Source organism: Arvicanthis niloticus, chromosome 11 (assembly GCF_011762505.2).
Source record: "Arvicanthis niloticus isolate mArvNil1 chromosome 11, mArvNil1.pat.X, whole genome shotgun sequence".
Lineage (NCBI taxonomy): Eukaryota > Metazoa > Chordata > Mammalia > Rodentia > Muridae > Arvicanthis > Arvicanthis niloticus.
The window spans coordinates 68692053-68706824 of NC_047668.1; the positions used below are offsets into that span (position 1 = coordinate 68692053).

Below are 14772 nucleotides of genomic sequence, written 5' to 3' on the forward strand. Positions count from 1 at the left end.
CACCATCCACTCAGACCCAGTTTCGGGCTGGAGAACACTGGCTGCGAGCCGGGCCAAGAACAGCAGCCAGAAGTCTCTTCACTCAACTGTTCACTGCGGCTGCGGAGGCCGGGCAGAGGGAGGGGCGGGTCGCGAGAAGCCCCGCCCCGTTCATCACGTAGGGGGCGGGATCGGAAGCGTGACGGCGTGCGCGGGGGCGGAGCCGTGGCTGCGCGCGGGCGCGGGGGCGGGGCGCGGCGCTCACTGCTGCGGCTTGGGAGAGAGAGGCCGGGCAGGCGGCGGGCGGTGCGAGGCGCCGCTCTCAACCTGATTGACCGACTGACCCTCGAGCTGACGGGCTGACCGGCGGACGGCGGAGGCGGGAGTCAGAAGCCGCGCCGGGCGACGCTGAGAACGATCGCGTCAGGTTCCGCGGCCGCCGCTTGGTCGGTGTGCTGAATGAAGCGCCCGCCCCGCTGAGCCCCGAGTCCGGCGCGTTCCCCGCAAGATGGACGGTTTCGCCGGCAGCCTCGGTGAGTCCGGCAGCGGGCTCGCGCCCCTCGTGCGTAACCTGGGACCCCGGCTTCCTGCGTGCGCGCCGCGGGCCCTGCTCCCCGGCGCTCCTGCGGGTGGCCGCCGCTCCCGGCACATGGTTCCCGGGAGGCTGCAGCCCCGTCGCCGCCTCCGGGACGGGCGGCCCCTCCCCCATGCAGCACTCTCCTCCAGACCCTCCTTTCTTCCCAGAGCCCCCTTCAGTGCGGGGGCCCTCCTTCCCCTCAGCGACCCTCCAGCCACTGCTACGTCCCTCCCGGTACACTTAGCACCTTCCTCCGACCCCCGTTAAAGTCGGGGCACCCCTTCATCAAATACAGACTCTCAGAGTACATCTCTCTACTTAAACGAATTGTAGGCAAGATTGGGGCAGCCTTTTCCGCAGAGAGTAGGAATCTCCAGTCCCATTTCAGGATTGGATTCACCCCTCTCAGTCTTTATATTTGGAGATTTATTAAGTAGCTCTCAGTAACTGACAACTTCCCTCCACTTCTCTGAACGTTTTGCAGTGGTGGAGTGCATATCATTTGCTCAATACAGGAAAGGGAGAGGTGCATCCGTGCTGGGGGGGACCCTCTATAAGAGTGAAAGCAGAAGTATGGTCTCCATGCACGCTGGAGAGAAGTAATCCTGTCCAATGAACTCGTAAGAGGGGACCTCAATCGGGAAAGAAAGGATTCTCCATTTTTGGAATATGCTGTCTTTGTGGAGTGGAGAGAAAGGGATAGGTTATTCAGTTGGCTGAAGTGTCTTCTCAGTGTTAACCTGAGTACAGGTGGTAAATTTTGTGACTGGCCTGAGGAACAGGAGAACTCCAGGGTAACCAGTACCTGTGTCTAGAATTATTATTCTTTGAGGCCACTGGAATCCATTGAGCTTTAAGTGTTATTGTGAGAGAAGCGATTCTGCTTTGGCTGATACTGCCGCTATGTGATACCTGCGGCTGGATTTGATTTGTACATTTGACTATTTTATGTGGTAGTAGCCTGTAGTCAGACGCTTTTCTTTTCCATTTCTTGATAATAAATCTCTATTTAGTTAATGTTCACTGATCAGCAAACCATCTGGCATTAAGCCAGATTTTAATATGCCTACACAAGGTTGGAATTAGATGGATTTTTTTTTTTAAAGTAAAGTTAAAAAGTAAATAGAAGAGCATCAGGCTCTTACAGTTGTTAAATAGTAAAGGCACAGTTTTGGTTTTGACTTTCTTGAGGAAAAAAAATCATGGTTATACTGCTTTGAGAATAGAAATCCTAAAATAGGAGCAATGCATGTGGTTCTTTTCTCTACAAAGACACCTGTTGTTCATTATCTAACCTTTGATGGCTTGTGATTACTTACATACTGAAGTTACTTCCTTCTTGGTCTCCTTTTAGCGAGGCCTTAAATCTTCGTTTGTTCTTTTTAGTTTTGTGCCTGGGTTCATTCCTCAGTTCCTGTTGGCTGGAAGAGTGGCCTGCGTGTCTGCTACCATGCAGATTGGGTATCTTTGGTGGCCCTGTCATAATCTCTGTATGTAATGGGATCTTTAGCTTGTTAGTTCTGAGGAATTCTGGAGGGCTTGCAGAAGCCCCTATGTGTTGAAAGTGCTTTTTCACCAATTGAAGCACTTAAATTTGAAAGTGTATATGCCTTGTTAATCAAGTTTATCCCTTAACTAATCCAGTAGAGACAACAGAAAGAGTTACAATCAGGAGAACAAATGCCATTTTTATGTCGTATTAAAGATGCATAATGACGGACTTTAAACAGTTATTTCAGGCCATCGTTTGTGATCCTAACATTGAATTGCTGTCTTTTGACTGGTATGTGGTGAAAGTTTGCCCTTCTTAAGATTTGGTGTTGAGCAGGCTCTGATATGTGCCTGTGTCAGCTGAAGGACAGGGATGGTTTTTGTCTCCTTTCTGGAGTTGCCTTCATGAAGAGACTTTGTAGCAGGAGTTGTGCTTTCTCTTTCTGTTGCTTTCTATGAGTAAAACTAGGCCCCATCTTAATTGAAACCTTAAAGGGTTGGGAGTGGGGGAGGGGAGCCTGTATATTTTACTAGTAGCCTTTAAGCAGAGCTCTGCTCAGTTCTTGCCAAATTGCTTGTTTCTGTTCCCTGCAGTTCATTAGCCTGGAGCTTAGAGTTACATTGATCTTTATTTTATCATCAAGAGAGCTATTAGTGTAAAAGAAAGCACTTATGTGTAAAGACTTCTTTTTTTAACTAAAGAATTCAAAACATGTGAAATTCTTCTGGGGTAACATATTGAAAGCGTTTTTTCTCAAGGAAGTGGATGCTTACATCTCTCATACTAGAGAGGTTCTTGGAAAATTGTGAATAGACTACATTTTCATAAGCAAAAAAAAAAAATTCAGTGGTTGTATCAGCAGAATGATTCTGTAAAAGCTGATTATTTAAGGGAATCCAAACCCAAACCTTGTCTGTGGTCAGAGTGATTAGATAAGAAAAGCATGCATTGTATAAGATACCTATACAGGAGATTTGGGAACCAGAGATAGGAGTTTTAGATGAGTAGCCATTTTGATGCCACATTGAAGTTACATATTTCTTGTGTTATCCTTGTTTTACAATAAAAGCAGCTAAAGGATCCTTCTGCACCTGATGAATTCCAGGTAGTGTGGCCGGCTCATGCTTGTACTATGTATGCAGTTTCTCCTAGTTACATAGTATCTCCTGCTGTCGTTCAGTCTGTACTTTAGTGTCATTTGAAAGGCAGCACTTGGGAAACAGGCTTTCACGCTACTTTGGTGTGTTGTCACCACATCTCAGTATGAGCATACACACAACATGTCTCAAGAGTATGTATCTTAAACTTCAGGTGTGTTTGCAAAAGCAGAAAACTACCTATAAATAAAGCCTTTCCCCCTGATCTTACTGACTTTCAAAGCAGGGGTTGGATACATTTTATGCTTAGTCTTTTTTTACATCCTTTTCTTAGTTCAGGTTTTAAGCCAGTTTTTGTTGTTGTTTTGTGTTGTGTTGTTTGGTGGTAGTGGTTGTTGGTTTTAAAACCCTACCCTTGAGACAGGATCTTAGCTATGTAGCCTGTCAGCATCCCAAGTGCTAGATTACACACCCTGGGATAATATCTTTTTTTGTAATAAGAGTTTTAATTTTAATATATTTATCTTGGGATTAGCCTAAATGTGAATGTTTGCATTTTGAAGAAAGAATAAACGTAACCATGCCAGTTTACAATATAAAATTCAAGTTATAATACATGAAGGTTATTATGTGTAAGAAATAACATTTTCTCTCGAATCCTGGCCTGGCTGGTCTGCGCCTACCTCCTGAGCATGTGTCACTATAATGTCTATAGGTGCTCCTTGATTTATGGAGTACTGAAGGCTGAACCATGGCTTTGTAAATGGTAGGCAAGCGCTCTACCAACTGAACTATATTCTTAGCTTAAATTTTGCTTTCTTTAAAGGAACCATGCAGGACTTCATTTTTATGTTTCTGAACAGGTTCTAACATAGCCCAGGCTGGGCTTGAACTCACTTCATTGCTGAGGTTGTCCTTGAACTGTTGATCCTCTGTCTTTACCTCCAGAGTTTTGGAATTATAGGAGTATTCCACTACACCAAGCCCTTTTAAAGTTTTTTTTTTTTTTTTTTTTTTTTGGTGTTTGTTTGTTTGTTGTGTTCTTCCCCCCCCCCCCCCCCCCCCCCCAGGGTTTCTCTGTGTAACCCTGGCTGTCCTGGAACTCACTCTGTAGACCAGGCTGTCCTGGAACTCAGGCGGATTTCTGAGTTCTGAAATCCGCCTACCTCTGCCTCCCAAGTGTTGGGATTAAAGACGTGTGCCACCACTGCCTGGCTAAAGTTTTTAAAATATATTTTAAAATATTGTAAGACAAACTCATGCTATGTTGTCTTGAACTCTAGCCACCCTTCTGCCTAAGCTGCTGCTTCAGTAACTAGGACCACTGGCACATGTCACCATGCCTGCCTGATTTTCAATACTAATCTAGCTTCAAACATCCTTTAAATATTCAGTAAGCCTTTTTTTCCTTTCATGTAACCATTTGGGTTTTTTCCTAAACAATTCAGTCTCTTATTGGTTGTCTTGAAGGGCTCAAGATGGCAGTAGGTGGGCCTGGGGTGATGGTTCTGTAGATAAATGGCTTGCTGGGTAGGAGTTCAGCTCTCCAGTACTCATCTAAATGTATGGGTGTGGCAGCGAGCCTGTAATCCTACCATACATACTATCCAGTTTTTGGTACAGCGGCAAGTGATGAAGAAAGATCCTGATGTGAACATCAGGCCCTCATATGTACCTGCACACACACTTACACCTATATATACTTGGGCATGCAAACATACCACACATACTGGCATATGCAAGAGGATAGTTATATGTAACATGATGTGAATAGTAACTCAAATGTAGGTACAGTGTCTACAGCATGAGTGTTCTAGAATATTACTAAGTGTGTATGGGTAATGCCATAGGTGGACCACCAGCTCTATGCTTTTTACCCTTAAAGAAAGGACGAGAATGGCACATGCTTTTGTCTTTTAAGAGCTAACTGCTGACTTTAGGCATCTATAAATGTTTATTAAGTGTAGGAAAATACCAGGGATGGAGACAAAGGAGGGCAGCACCACATAGAATGCTGCACTGTGGATCAAAGCAAGTGATTGCGGAGAGTGAGCGTCTGGAGATTGCTAGATATTTGTCTATAAAGCCTGGCTTTTTAAAGTTATAACAGAATTTATTTGGCAGTCCAAATTCCAGGGATTATATGACTAGGTCTTCATCTGTCTTAATTTTTGTAATATCTAATTCAGATATAGAAAAACTATCTTAATGAGAGCTCGTATCTATATTATGTAAAACCTCACCATTTGTTCATAGGAAGTTTGAAAACATTTTGATATTTAAATAGGTGGATCATAAGACCTTGTAATAGTTGAAGCTACTCACAGCTATTGTCTCTGCTGTTGTCTCAGTGTGGCAGATTCCCAGGGTGTGAGTCTTCGTGCCTGTTATGTTACCTCTCATTCTGTAGTTCTGAGTGCCTTAGGTTAAGATAACACCTTAACTTAACATATTGTTTTGTAGTTTACAATGACCCTTTATTCTTTAAAATCTGTATGGTGGTCTTAAGGTCTAAATTGTTACCCCTTTGTAGGTGGAGTTGAGGCTCGGAGAGTCTGGTTATTTCTAAAGCTGTATGAAGAAAGCTATATGAATAGAAGTTCTTTATTTTGAGAAAGGGTTAGCTCAGAGAATTCATGCTAAACAGTAAAACATTAGTAGAAAAGAAAGATAAGTTATAATCATATATCCTGTATGTATATTTGTAAGTCTTTTCCTATGCCCAGAATTTTAACATTGAAATTACATCTTTTTTTTTTCTTCACTGCCACACAGCCTTTTAAAAATAAAAACAAAAGAACAACAACAAACCAAACTAACCAAACCGAAGAGAACCCTGAGCTTGCTTCATCTGATGGAGTCCAGGGTTCTTTCCCTCTCCTTAGTGGCTTCTTTTTGAGACAGGGTCTTGCTGGGTAGCCTAGACTGTCCACGAACTGGCTCTCTCCTTAGCCTTCCTAGTATGGGCACTATGGGCATGCGCCGTGCCACTCCACCTGCCCCATCGGTGGCTCCTCAAACCTCATAGACACATCAAATCTGGAATCTTTCTCTTTAAAATCAGGTTTTCCTTTCAAAATGATTGACTTTTGAAGCCTCTTAATCAGTTTTTGTAGACTCATACTGTTAAAGCACTCTGCTTTGTTTCTTATAAAATGGCAGTTTTATAAAGTTAAACACTTGAAATTTAGACTTTGCTCTTGGTTGATGAGTGTTTAGATAAGGAAAACACCGTATTTGCATTTTACATAGAATAGCAATTAAGGCTCTGCAGTGGCTTTTGAAATCATAGACAAGGATGCTAAGTCACTGGCCATTTTATAAATGCTACATTGAAGTTATGAATTATATGTGTGTGTTTTTACATGAAATATTAATCACCCAGACTTTCAGTCACAGAATGTTTGATTCCTTGCCATTCCCCGTCTCCTGCCAAGTTAAAAATGTCTTTGAAGGCATACAATTTGTATCATTACTTCTTATCTCACCTCCTCACCCCCAGTCCCTTTTTAAAAAGAGATAGGGGCTCATGTAGCCCAGGCTAGCCTCAAACTTGCAATATAACTGAGGCTGGCCTCGAACTCCTAATGTACTTGCTTCTACTTCCTAGATGCTGGGATTATAGGTGTGTGCCACTATATCCAACTTCTTTGTTTTTGCCAATTAGTTTTTTTCTTAGTTCTCGGGGATTGGACCTAGGGTCACATGCATAGTAGGCAGGTGACCTACCACTGAGCTAGGTCTTCAGCTGTCTCTAGCTGTCTCTTCCTCTTCTTCCTCCTCCTCCTCTTCTTTTGTGTGCTTCTTTTTTCATCTGTTTTTTTTTTTTTTTTTTTTTTTTTTTTTTTTTTTTTTTTCTCCAAGACAGGGTTTCTTTGTGTATTCCTGAAACTCATGTTGTAGAACAGGTGGGCCTCAAACCCAGAAATCCCTCTGCCTTGTGAGTGCTTGGATTAAAGGAGTTCACCACAGTGCTCAGTGTTTGTTATCCTTTCTTTCTTTCTTTCTTTCTTTCTTTCTTTCTTTCTTTCTGTCTTTCTTTTGGTTTTTTGAGACAGGGTTTCTCTGTGTAGTCCTGGCTGTCCTGGAACTCACGCTGTACACCAGGCTGGCCTCGAACTCAGAAATCCACCTGCCTCTGCCTCCCAAGTGCTGGGATTAAAGGCGCGCGCCACCACTGCCGGGCACAACTCAAGTTTCTTTGTCTTTATCCAGGAGTCTGCTCCTGGTTCTCTAGTTTGTCTTCCTAAAGTGGTGAATTTGTACTTAATACCTAAAGCATATGGGGCTGCACTCAAAAGCTGAAGTCTGTTTAATTTAAAATTTTCTCCCCATGAATAATTTCATGTGATTATTTTGAGACCGTAACAAGAAACAGTGAGACCAAATAAGACAGGAACCAATAGCTCACCAATCTAGAAGGGATGTGGTGCAAAGCAGGGTGTCTGATGGCCTCCCATTTCTCCTACTGTGTGTTTAGGAGTGGCAAGGGGGAAGCTAGTAACTGCATAAAGTCAGATTGACCATAATCGCACAGTAAGAACAAATGCTGCCAGTAGACATTGTATGCCTTAGCTTTTTTGCCTCCACCATGAGTGAATAGTCTGAATCTAATTAGAAAAAACTTGGAAAGTGTATGTGTACACACACACACACACACACACACACACACACACACACTTTATAGTTTTTGGAAATGGATGGTCTGTGTTAAAGGAGACTAAAGAAACAATGGACTATATATTTTTTTTTTAAGATTTATTTATTTATTTCATGTATGTGAATACCCTGTCACTGTCTTCAGACACACCAAAAGAGGGCATTGGATGCCCATTACAGATGGTTGTGAGCCACCATGTGGTTGATGGGAATTGAACTCAGAACCTCTGGACCTCTTAACCACTGAGCCATCTCTCCATTCCCTGGACTATGTTTTTGAGAGAAAAATACAATGAAGAATATTATTGATTCAATACTGGAGTTTATGTGGTAGAAGGAAGTAAAGTATTATTATATCAGTGTTTAACTTACTAACATTGTATGTGGAGTTTTTTTTTTTTTTTTGAGATATTTTTATTCTTAGGAAATAGACTCTATAGTTGGTAGGGAGAAAGGACCATGTCGTCTGTAACTTGCTCTTGTTTGTGGCAGGGCTCACTGTGTATCTTAGGCTGAGCTGAAACTCACTGTAAAGCCCACACTGCCATAGTCCTGTCTCAGCCTCGGAGTGCTGGGAACAGGTATGCACTACCACACCTACTGTGTCTAACTTTTAAATGGTTCACTTAAAAATTTACATGTTTTATAAGTGAATATATACACATATACATGTGTAAAAAATCAAACATACAGATACTCAGACAGCGTTAGCTGTGAGTAAATTTGGTAATCGCCATGTGAGTGTGTTCTGTTTCATTTTTTATTACTACTGCTCTTGCAGGTTTTCTGTGACCCTGGCATTTTCCAATATAGAGTTTTAAAAAATTGTATAAACATTGCACTATATTCCACAATGTGTAGCATTTAAAAAATATGGAACTGTCTCTCAGAAAATTCCAGGGCAAACCCTTGAGATAAAACTGCCTATAAGAATGTTGTCTGTGTGTATATCATGTGGTTTCTTTGTATCCCTAGGCCTCACTTTGAGAACTATGCCTCTGGGTCAGAGGCTGTTGCAGTTCAGACTTAGCAGACAGACATTTTATGTTTTGTTCAGCCCTTTGGGTGTTTCAAAAATTGAGAAATTGGGACTGGAAAGACTGTTTAGCCATTAAGAACACTGTTACCTCTTGCAGAGGACCTGGATTTGATTCCCAGTACCAAATGGCAGTTTACAATTGTCTATAGCTCCAGTCCCAGGGGTCCTGACACACTCTTTTGACCACTGCAGGCACCAGGCAAGTGTCTGAGCTGGTGCCCGTCACCCTCCGAACATTTGTTATTTCCTGTGAGCCAAGGTCATTGCTCTTTAGCCATAGTACACCCAACAATATTGGGGACCAGTCTCAGTGATCCAGTTTGCCTTGTGCTCTTCCTGCTCCAGTCTTGGAGTGACCATCATTTCAAGGAGACTTAGTAATTTTTGTGTAGAATGGTATTTAGAGGCCAGTGTTGTTTTAGCTGTACGAATAGCTATCACCACAGAATAGTCAGGGATAAAGAGTGTGCTTGTGGAGGGAAGATGAATTTACACCTGGGATTGCATTTTGTTTGTTTTGTTTTTCTTCGAGACAGGGTTTCTCTGTGTAGCCCTGGCTGTCCTGGAACTCACTCTGTAGACCAGGCTGGCCTCCTACTTAGAAATCCGCCTGCCTCTGCCTCCCATGTGCTGGGATTAAAGGTGTGCGCCACCACCACCTGGCTCAAAATGTTTTTTTTACTAACCCGTGTTAAATAACACATAATGGGTTTCATTATGACTTGTTTACACATTGTACAATATATTTTTATCACATTCACAGATCTCCCCCACTCTTTCCACTTCCTCTTCCCAAGTAGTCTTCCTTCTATCTTTATTTGTGTGTGTGTGTGTGTGTGTGTGTGTGTGTGTGTGTGTGTAGGGGTACCTAATGAATTCAGTAGAATTTATAGGAGCATAGACACTTTACTAGTAGCTACACAACTGAAGAAAATGTTGCTCCCCTGTCAACCTTGAGCTGCATATAAACCCTCAGGGAGGGTATTGGTGGGCCCAAGCTTGTTCGGGAAACCAGTTTCTGTGAGTTCAAGAGTTAGACAGCCACACCATGCCTAGGGGTCAGCATTCCACATCACTCTCCTGTCTCACCCATATCTTCCATTCTCTCTGCCCCTTGTGCAGTGTTCCTTGTACCTTAGAGAAGGTAGATGTTTTGTTCATGGCTGGATATTCAGCAGTCATTCATCCTCAGTCTGCTGATGACTACAAAAAACTGTTCTGACTAAAGTGATCTGTGGGCATAAACATAGTTATTTAGAAGGCAATTTGATGGGCACATCATGGTTGTTTAGGGAAACAATATCAGCAGCTTCTCCTAGGGTCTATGACCTTCCCAGCCATGACCAAATACATGTGAGTTCCCTCCTGTGGGGTAGTGCCAAGTCCAGTAAGAAAGCACTTAGTTGTCCCCATAGACTCTACATTCTAGTCCCAGTGGGCCCATCCTGCCTGGTGGTGGTTCTGAAGCACACAAGGTCCACAGATAAGTGAGACTGTTGGTGACAGTTCCCAGCAGCTTGTGTCACAGGTTTGCAATGTGAAGGCTAGCCAGCACCACAAGGTGTCCAGCCTAGTCACCGTATTCTCTTTATGTCCTGAAACTAAGATGTGTGGGATCTTTAGCAGTAGGGGTTTGCTATCTAGTTCTAGGGGGAGATCAACAAGTGGCAGTTGACAATGTTATTTTAGGGCACCTCAGGGACCCGGTGATCAACAACTCTTTTGTGTGTGTGTGTGTGTGTGTGTTTGCATGCGTGCTTATATCTGTGTTACATGCATGTGGCAGCTAGAGATCAACATTGGGTGTGTTCCTCTATTCTCCACCTTGCTTTTACCTTTTCATGTTTACCTGCGAGTGTGCACGTGCGCGCGCACAGACACACACACACACACACACACACACACACACACACACGTCATTGTGCACATGTGAAGGTCAGAGCACATCTTATGGAAGTTTATTCTCTCCTTTCACTATGTAGGTTTCAGAAATCAAACTCAGGTTTTCAGGCTTAGTGGCAGGCACTTTATTCACCAAACCAACTTTCTTGCATCATTTTTTGAGGTAGGGTCTCACTGAACCCAGGACTTTTTGGTTTGGTAGCTCATTGATTCAACTAGGCTGGCCAGTAAACTTCAGGGATCTCTGTAGTCTTTCCCGACCCGACCAGTGTTTTGCTTGCAGATGTGTACAGCATGTCTAAGTTTTACACGCGTGCTAGGATTGCTGCTGGTGATGCTTGCCTGCCTGCCTGCCTGCCTGCCTGCCTTTAATTTAAAAAAAAAAAAAAAAAAAAAAAAGGTAAACCAGCACTCTTACCAAATAATACCATTTCATTTCTGTTTTCCCAGTTCTGTGTACATGCATATTAATCTGTTTGAGCTACCATAATAAAGTTTTGCATACTGTGTACTGTGTTGTTGCAGGAAATATTAAACAGAACAAAAAGTTTCTGCTCTGCGCCCAGCTACTCTCAGCCCTGGTGGGTGGGCTGGCCATGTACTGACTGGCAGTGGCCGGCCTGTTCTTATCTCATGGAGACTCTCTGACTCAGAGCTCCCAAATCTCTCCACCCAGCTCACTAAGTTCCCACTGGTGGGTCGCTACCACGCCAGCCCCATGCTTTAAAACTCTCACGGCCTTTTGTGGTGCACATCAGGCAACCCACGCTTTGTTGTTTTGTCGCTATACCTTTCTCTCTGGAACCCAGATGAGCTGCCGCATGAAGGAAAACACAACATAAACTTAGTTCAGAAACAGTGGTAACTCAATCGCTGGGCACAACTAGAATCCTAATCTTGTAAGCATTATTAAATACTGACGGTTCCGCCATCGAAACCAGGAGACACTAGTAGCTACATCTTGTCCTCTTGCTATCCCTGTCCAAAGGCCCCATCTCTCTCCTGCCTATTCTCTTCCCCCATCCAACCCGGAAGTCCCTCCTACTCGCCAGTGATTGGCTCCTTTATTCATTAGGGGATGGTTCACAGGAAGTCACCTGATTGACTCCTACTTCTGACTCATTCCTCCTTTGCAGCCCCTCCCAGAAGAGTGGAATTAGCATCAAAATACAAGCAACCCCAGGGCTATCCACAACACTGTGTGGCTTAACAGAAATTAGTTTTTTTCTGTGTTTTGGAAATTAGAGGTCCAGCCAAGATCAAGGCATTAGTAGGTTTACTTTTTTTCTGTGACCTCTGTCTCCAGTAACAGATAGCTCGCTGCATTTGATCTTTTCATCATGCCTGCATATCCCTGGTATCTCTACATGTGTCTTCAAATTAGTTTCTTATAAGGATATTCAGTATGCTGGATAAGGTTCCATCTTTATAGACTTAATTATATCTTTAAGAGTCTTAATCTTCAAATACAGTCTTTAAATTTCTGTGGAAGTTTAAAGGACTTAGTTGGGGACATAATTCAGTTAACAACAACATGCATATATATATGCATATATATATATATAATAACATATATATGCATATATATATGTTATCAGTGCTAGGCATAATTCTTGTTATAATACAGTGGTTCCTTCTGGAGTTGTTTGTGTGGCTTGTGTCCTTCATACAATAAATGTATTAAGATGGTTAAATTATTACTCATGGTTTTATTGCTTGTCATTTAATGCTAGTGTTCTGTCCCACTCCTTTTATTTGAAAATCTTATTTGTGTTTACATGTCTTTAAAAATAGTTTTTTTTTATCAGACCTAAAATTTAATGATAATTTCTTTGGATATATACAGATCTGTGATTGCCTGTCTGTTGGCATTTTGTTTTTGTTTTTTTTTTTTCTTTTTTTCTTTTTGGTTTTTTGAGATAGGGCTTCTCTGTAGTCCTTGCTCTCCTGGAACTCACTCTGTAAACCAGGCTGGCCTCGAACTCAGAAATCTGCCTGCTTCTGCCTCCCAAGTGCTGGGATTAAAGGCGTTCGCCACCACTGCCAGGCCTTGGGTTTGTTTTCTGTTTTGTTGAGACAGGTTCCTTTCCTGGCTGGTCTGGAACAGCTGTGTATTCTAGGTTAGACTCAAATTCAAGGATCTCCTCAGATGCTCGGATTATAGGCCTGTACCACCACTTCAGACTGTGATTCTCTTGAATATCATTTTACAGTGGTTTATATTTAAGATCCACACATTGCATTTTATTGGCAGCTCTCTTTATTGTATGTTTCCCTCCATAGTTTGTTAAAGAAGTTGTCTTTTCTTCTGTAGACTTTAACGCACAAGTGTTGATGCTACCTTTTGGTGGTTTGTAACATGTCTCTTTGTTTGCTATATATCTTAGAATAAAAACTCACAGATTTTTATGTATTTGTCATATTTTAATCTAATTTTCTTTTCTTTTTAAACAAAACAAAACCAAAAAAAAAAAAAAAAAAAAAAAAAACCCAACCAAACAAAAACAAACCCCAACAAATTATGGAAACATCCTCAAACTGCCTCCTAAATTTTGACCATAATGTTTTCCCTTACTTTCGGATATGATAGAATGTTCTTGCAGTGGTTTGAATGTGAATGTCCCTGAGAGGTCAAATACTTGAACATTTGGTTCCCAGTTGATAGCTCTGTTTGGGAAGATTTAGGAGGTATGGCCTTGTTGGAGGAGGTTGTCCCCTCAGACTTTGAGAGTTAAAAGCCTCGTGATATTTCCAGCTTTCTGCTTCCTGCTTGCATTTAAGGATGTAAGTTCTCAGCTTCCTGCTTCCTTCCGCCTGCTGCATCCCTCACATTCTCTCTGGAACTGCACCCTTTCTTCTGTTAGGTTCTTTGGTCGTGGTATTTTATCTTAGTAACAGAAAAGCACCGAATACATTTCCCAGTATCTCTTTTATATGTTCCAGTCTACTTCTGGAATCAGCTATTTCTTCAGTAAGTTGAATGTTCTTTTTAAAGTACAGACATGGTATACTTGAATCTAGAGGTGTGTATTGCTATTGGATCACTGTTTCTGATTTTTCCCCTTTTATTTAGACTTAATTTTTAAAAATCAATTTATTTACTTATTTATTCTCATCTCTCTTCTTCCCCCCCCCCCCACATGTACACTTTGCAGGAGTCTGCCCCCCCCATATGTACACTTTGCAGGAGTCTGCCCCCTTCCCCCCCCCCCCCCCATATGTACACTTTGCAGGAGTCTGCCCCCCTCCCTCCCCTCTCTCCATACGCACACTTTGTAGGAGTCTCTTCTGCCGGAATCCGCCTGGTCAGCTTTACCCACTGAACCATCTCATCAGCTCCTTTTTTCTTTTTTCCAATTTTAACCTGTTGTAGGCTGGGAAACAGGTAGCAAAAGTGATTGTTTTTGAACCTCAAGATTGATGGTTTATCACTTTAAACTGTATGTCCAACAAAATAATCACAACTTATATTTGTAAAAATATCAATAACAGGACATCAAATGCTGTTAAGAATAATCTGAGTGAGAGCTTTAGTAAAATGTGTGAGGGTTTTTTTGTTTGTTTGTTTGTTTGTTTTTGTTTTTTCTGAGACAGGGTTTCTCTGTATAGCCTTGGCTGTCCTGGAACTCACTCTGTAGACCAGGCTGTCCTGGAACTCAGAACTACACCTGCCTCTGCCTCCCAAGTGCTGGGATTAAAGGCGTGCGCCACCGCCGCCCAGCAATGTGTGAGGTTTTAAGTTCATAGATTTGTTAATATGTGTATTTATATATACACAATAAAAATTTACAGACCATTTATACTGTTCTTTTTCTTTAAACTTATTATTGTGTGTGTTACAATTTTGAGTATATGGAAGAGTGTGAATACACCATTCCATGTTGTATATGTGGATCAAATTGGAGGTTCTGTATTTTATTTGAATATTATCAGTTGGCTCTTTGTGAGTTAGCTGTTTGTATATCAAAGGTCAGATTATTCTGTTATATACTCTGTAAGAGCACTTTTTTTTTTTTTTCAGATCATT

The 14772-nt window shown here is 42.1% G+C and overlaps 1 protein-coding gene across 3 annotated transcripts in view; it reads left to right on the forward strand.

Annotated features, from left to right (window-relative positions):
- Nucleotides 1-210: 210 nt before the first annotated feature.
- Eml4 (EMAP like 4) overlaps nucleotides 211-14772 on the forward strand; it is a 120958-nt gene continuing 106396 nt past the window's right edge. For 2 of the 3 annotated variants that reach the window (XM_034513849.2, XM_034513854.2), the window contains exon 1: nucleotides 244-512. In XM_034513849.2, the coding sequence (XP_034369740.1) occupies nucleotides 488-512 (25 nt within the window). In that variant the 5' untranslated portion in view covers nucleotides 244-487. Of the gene's footprint in view, nucleotides 513-14772 lie in introns of all 3 variants that reach the window. The other variant, XM_034513852.2, reaches the window with a different exon arrangement.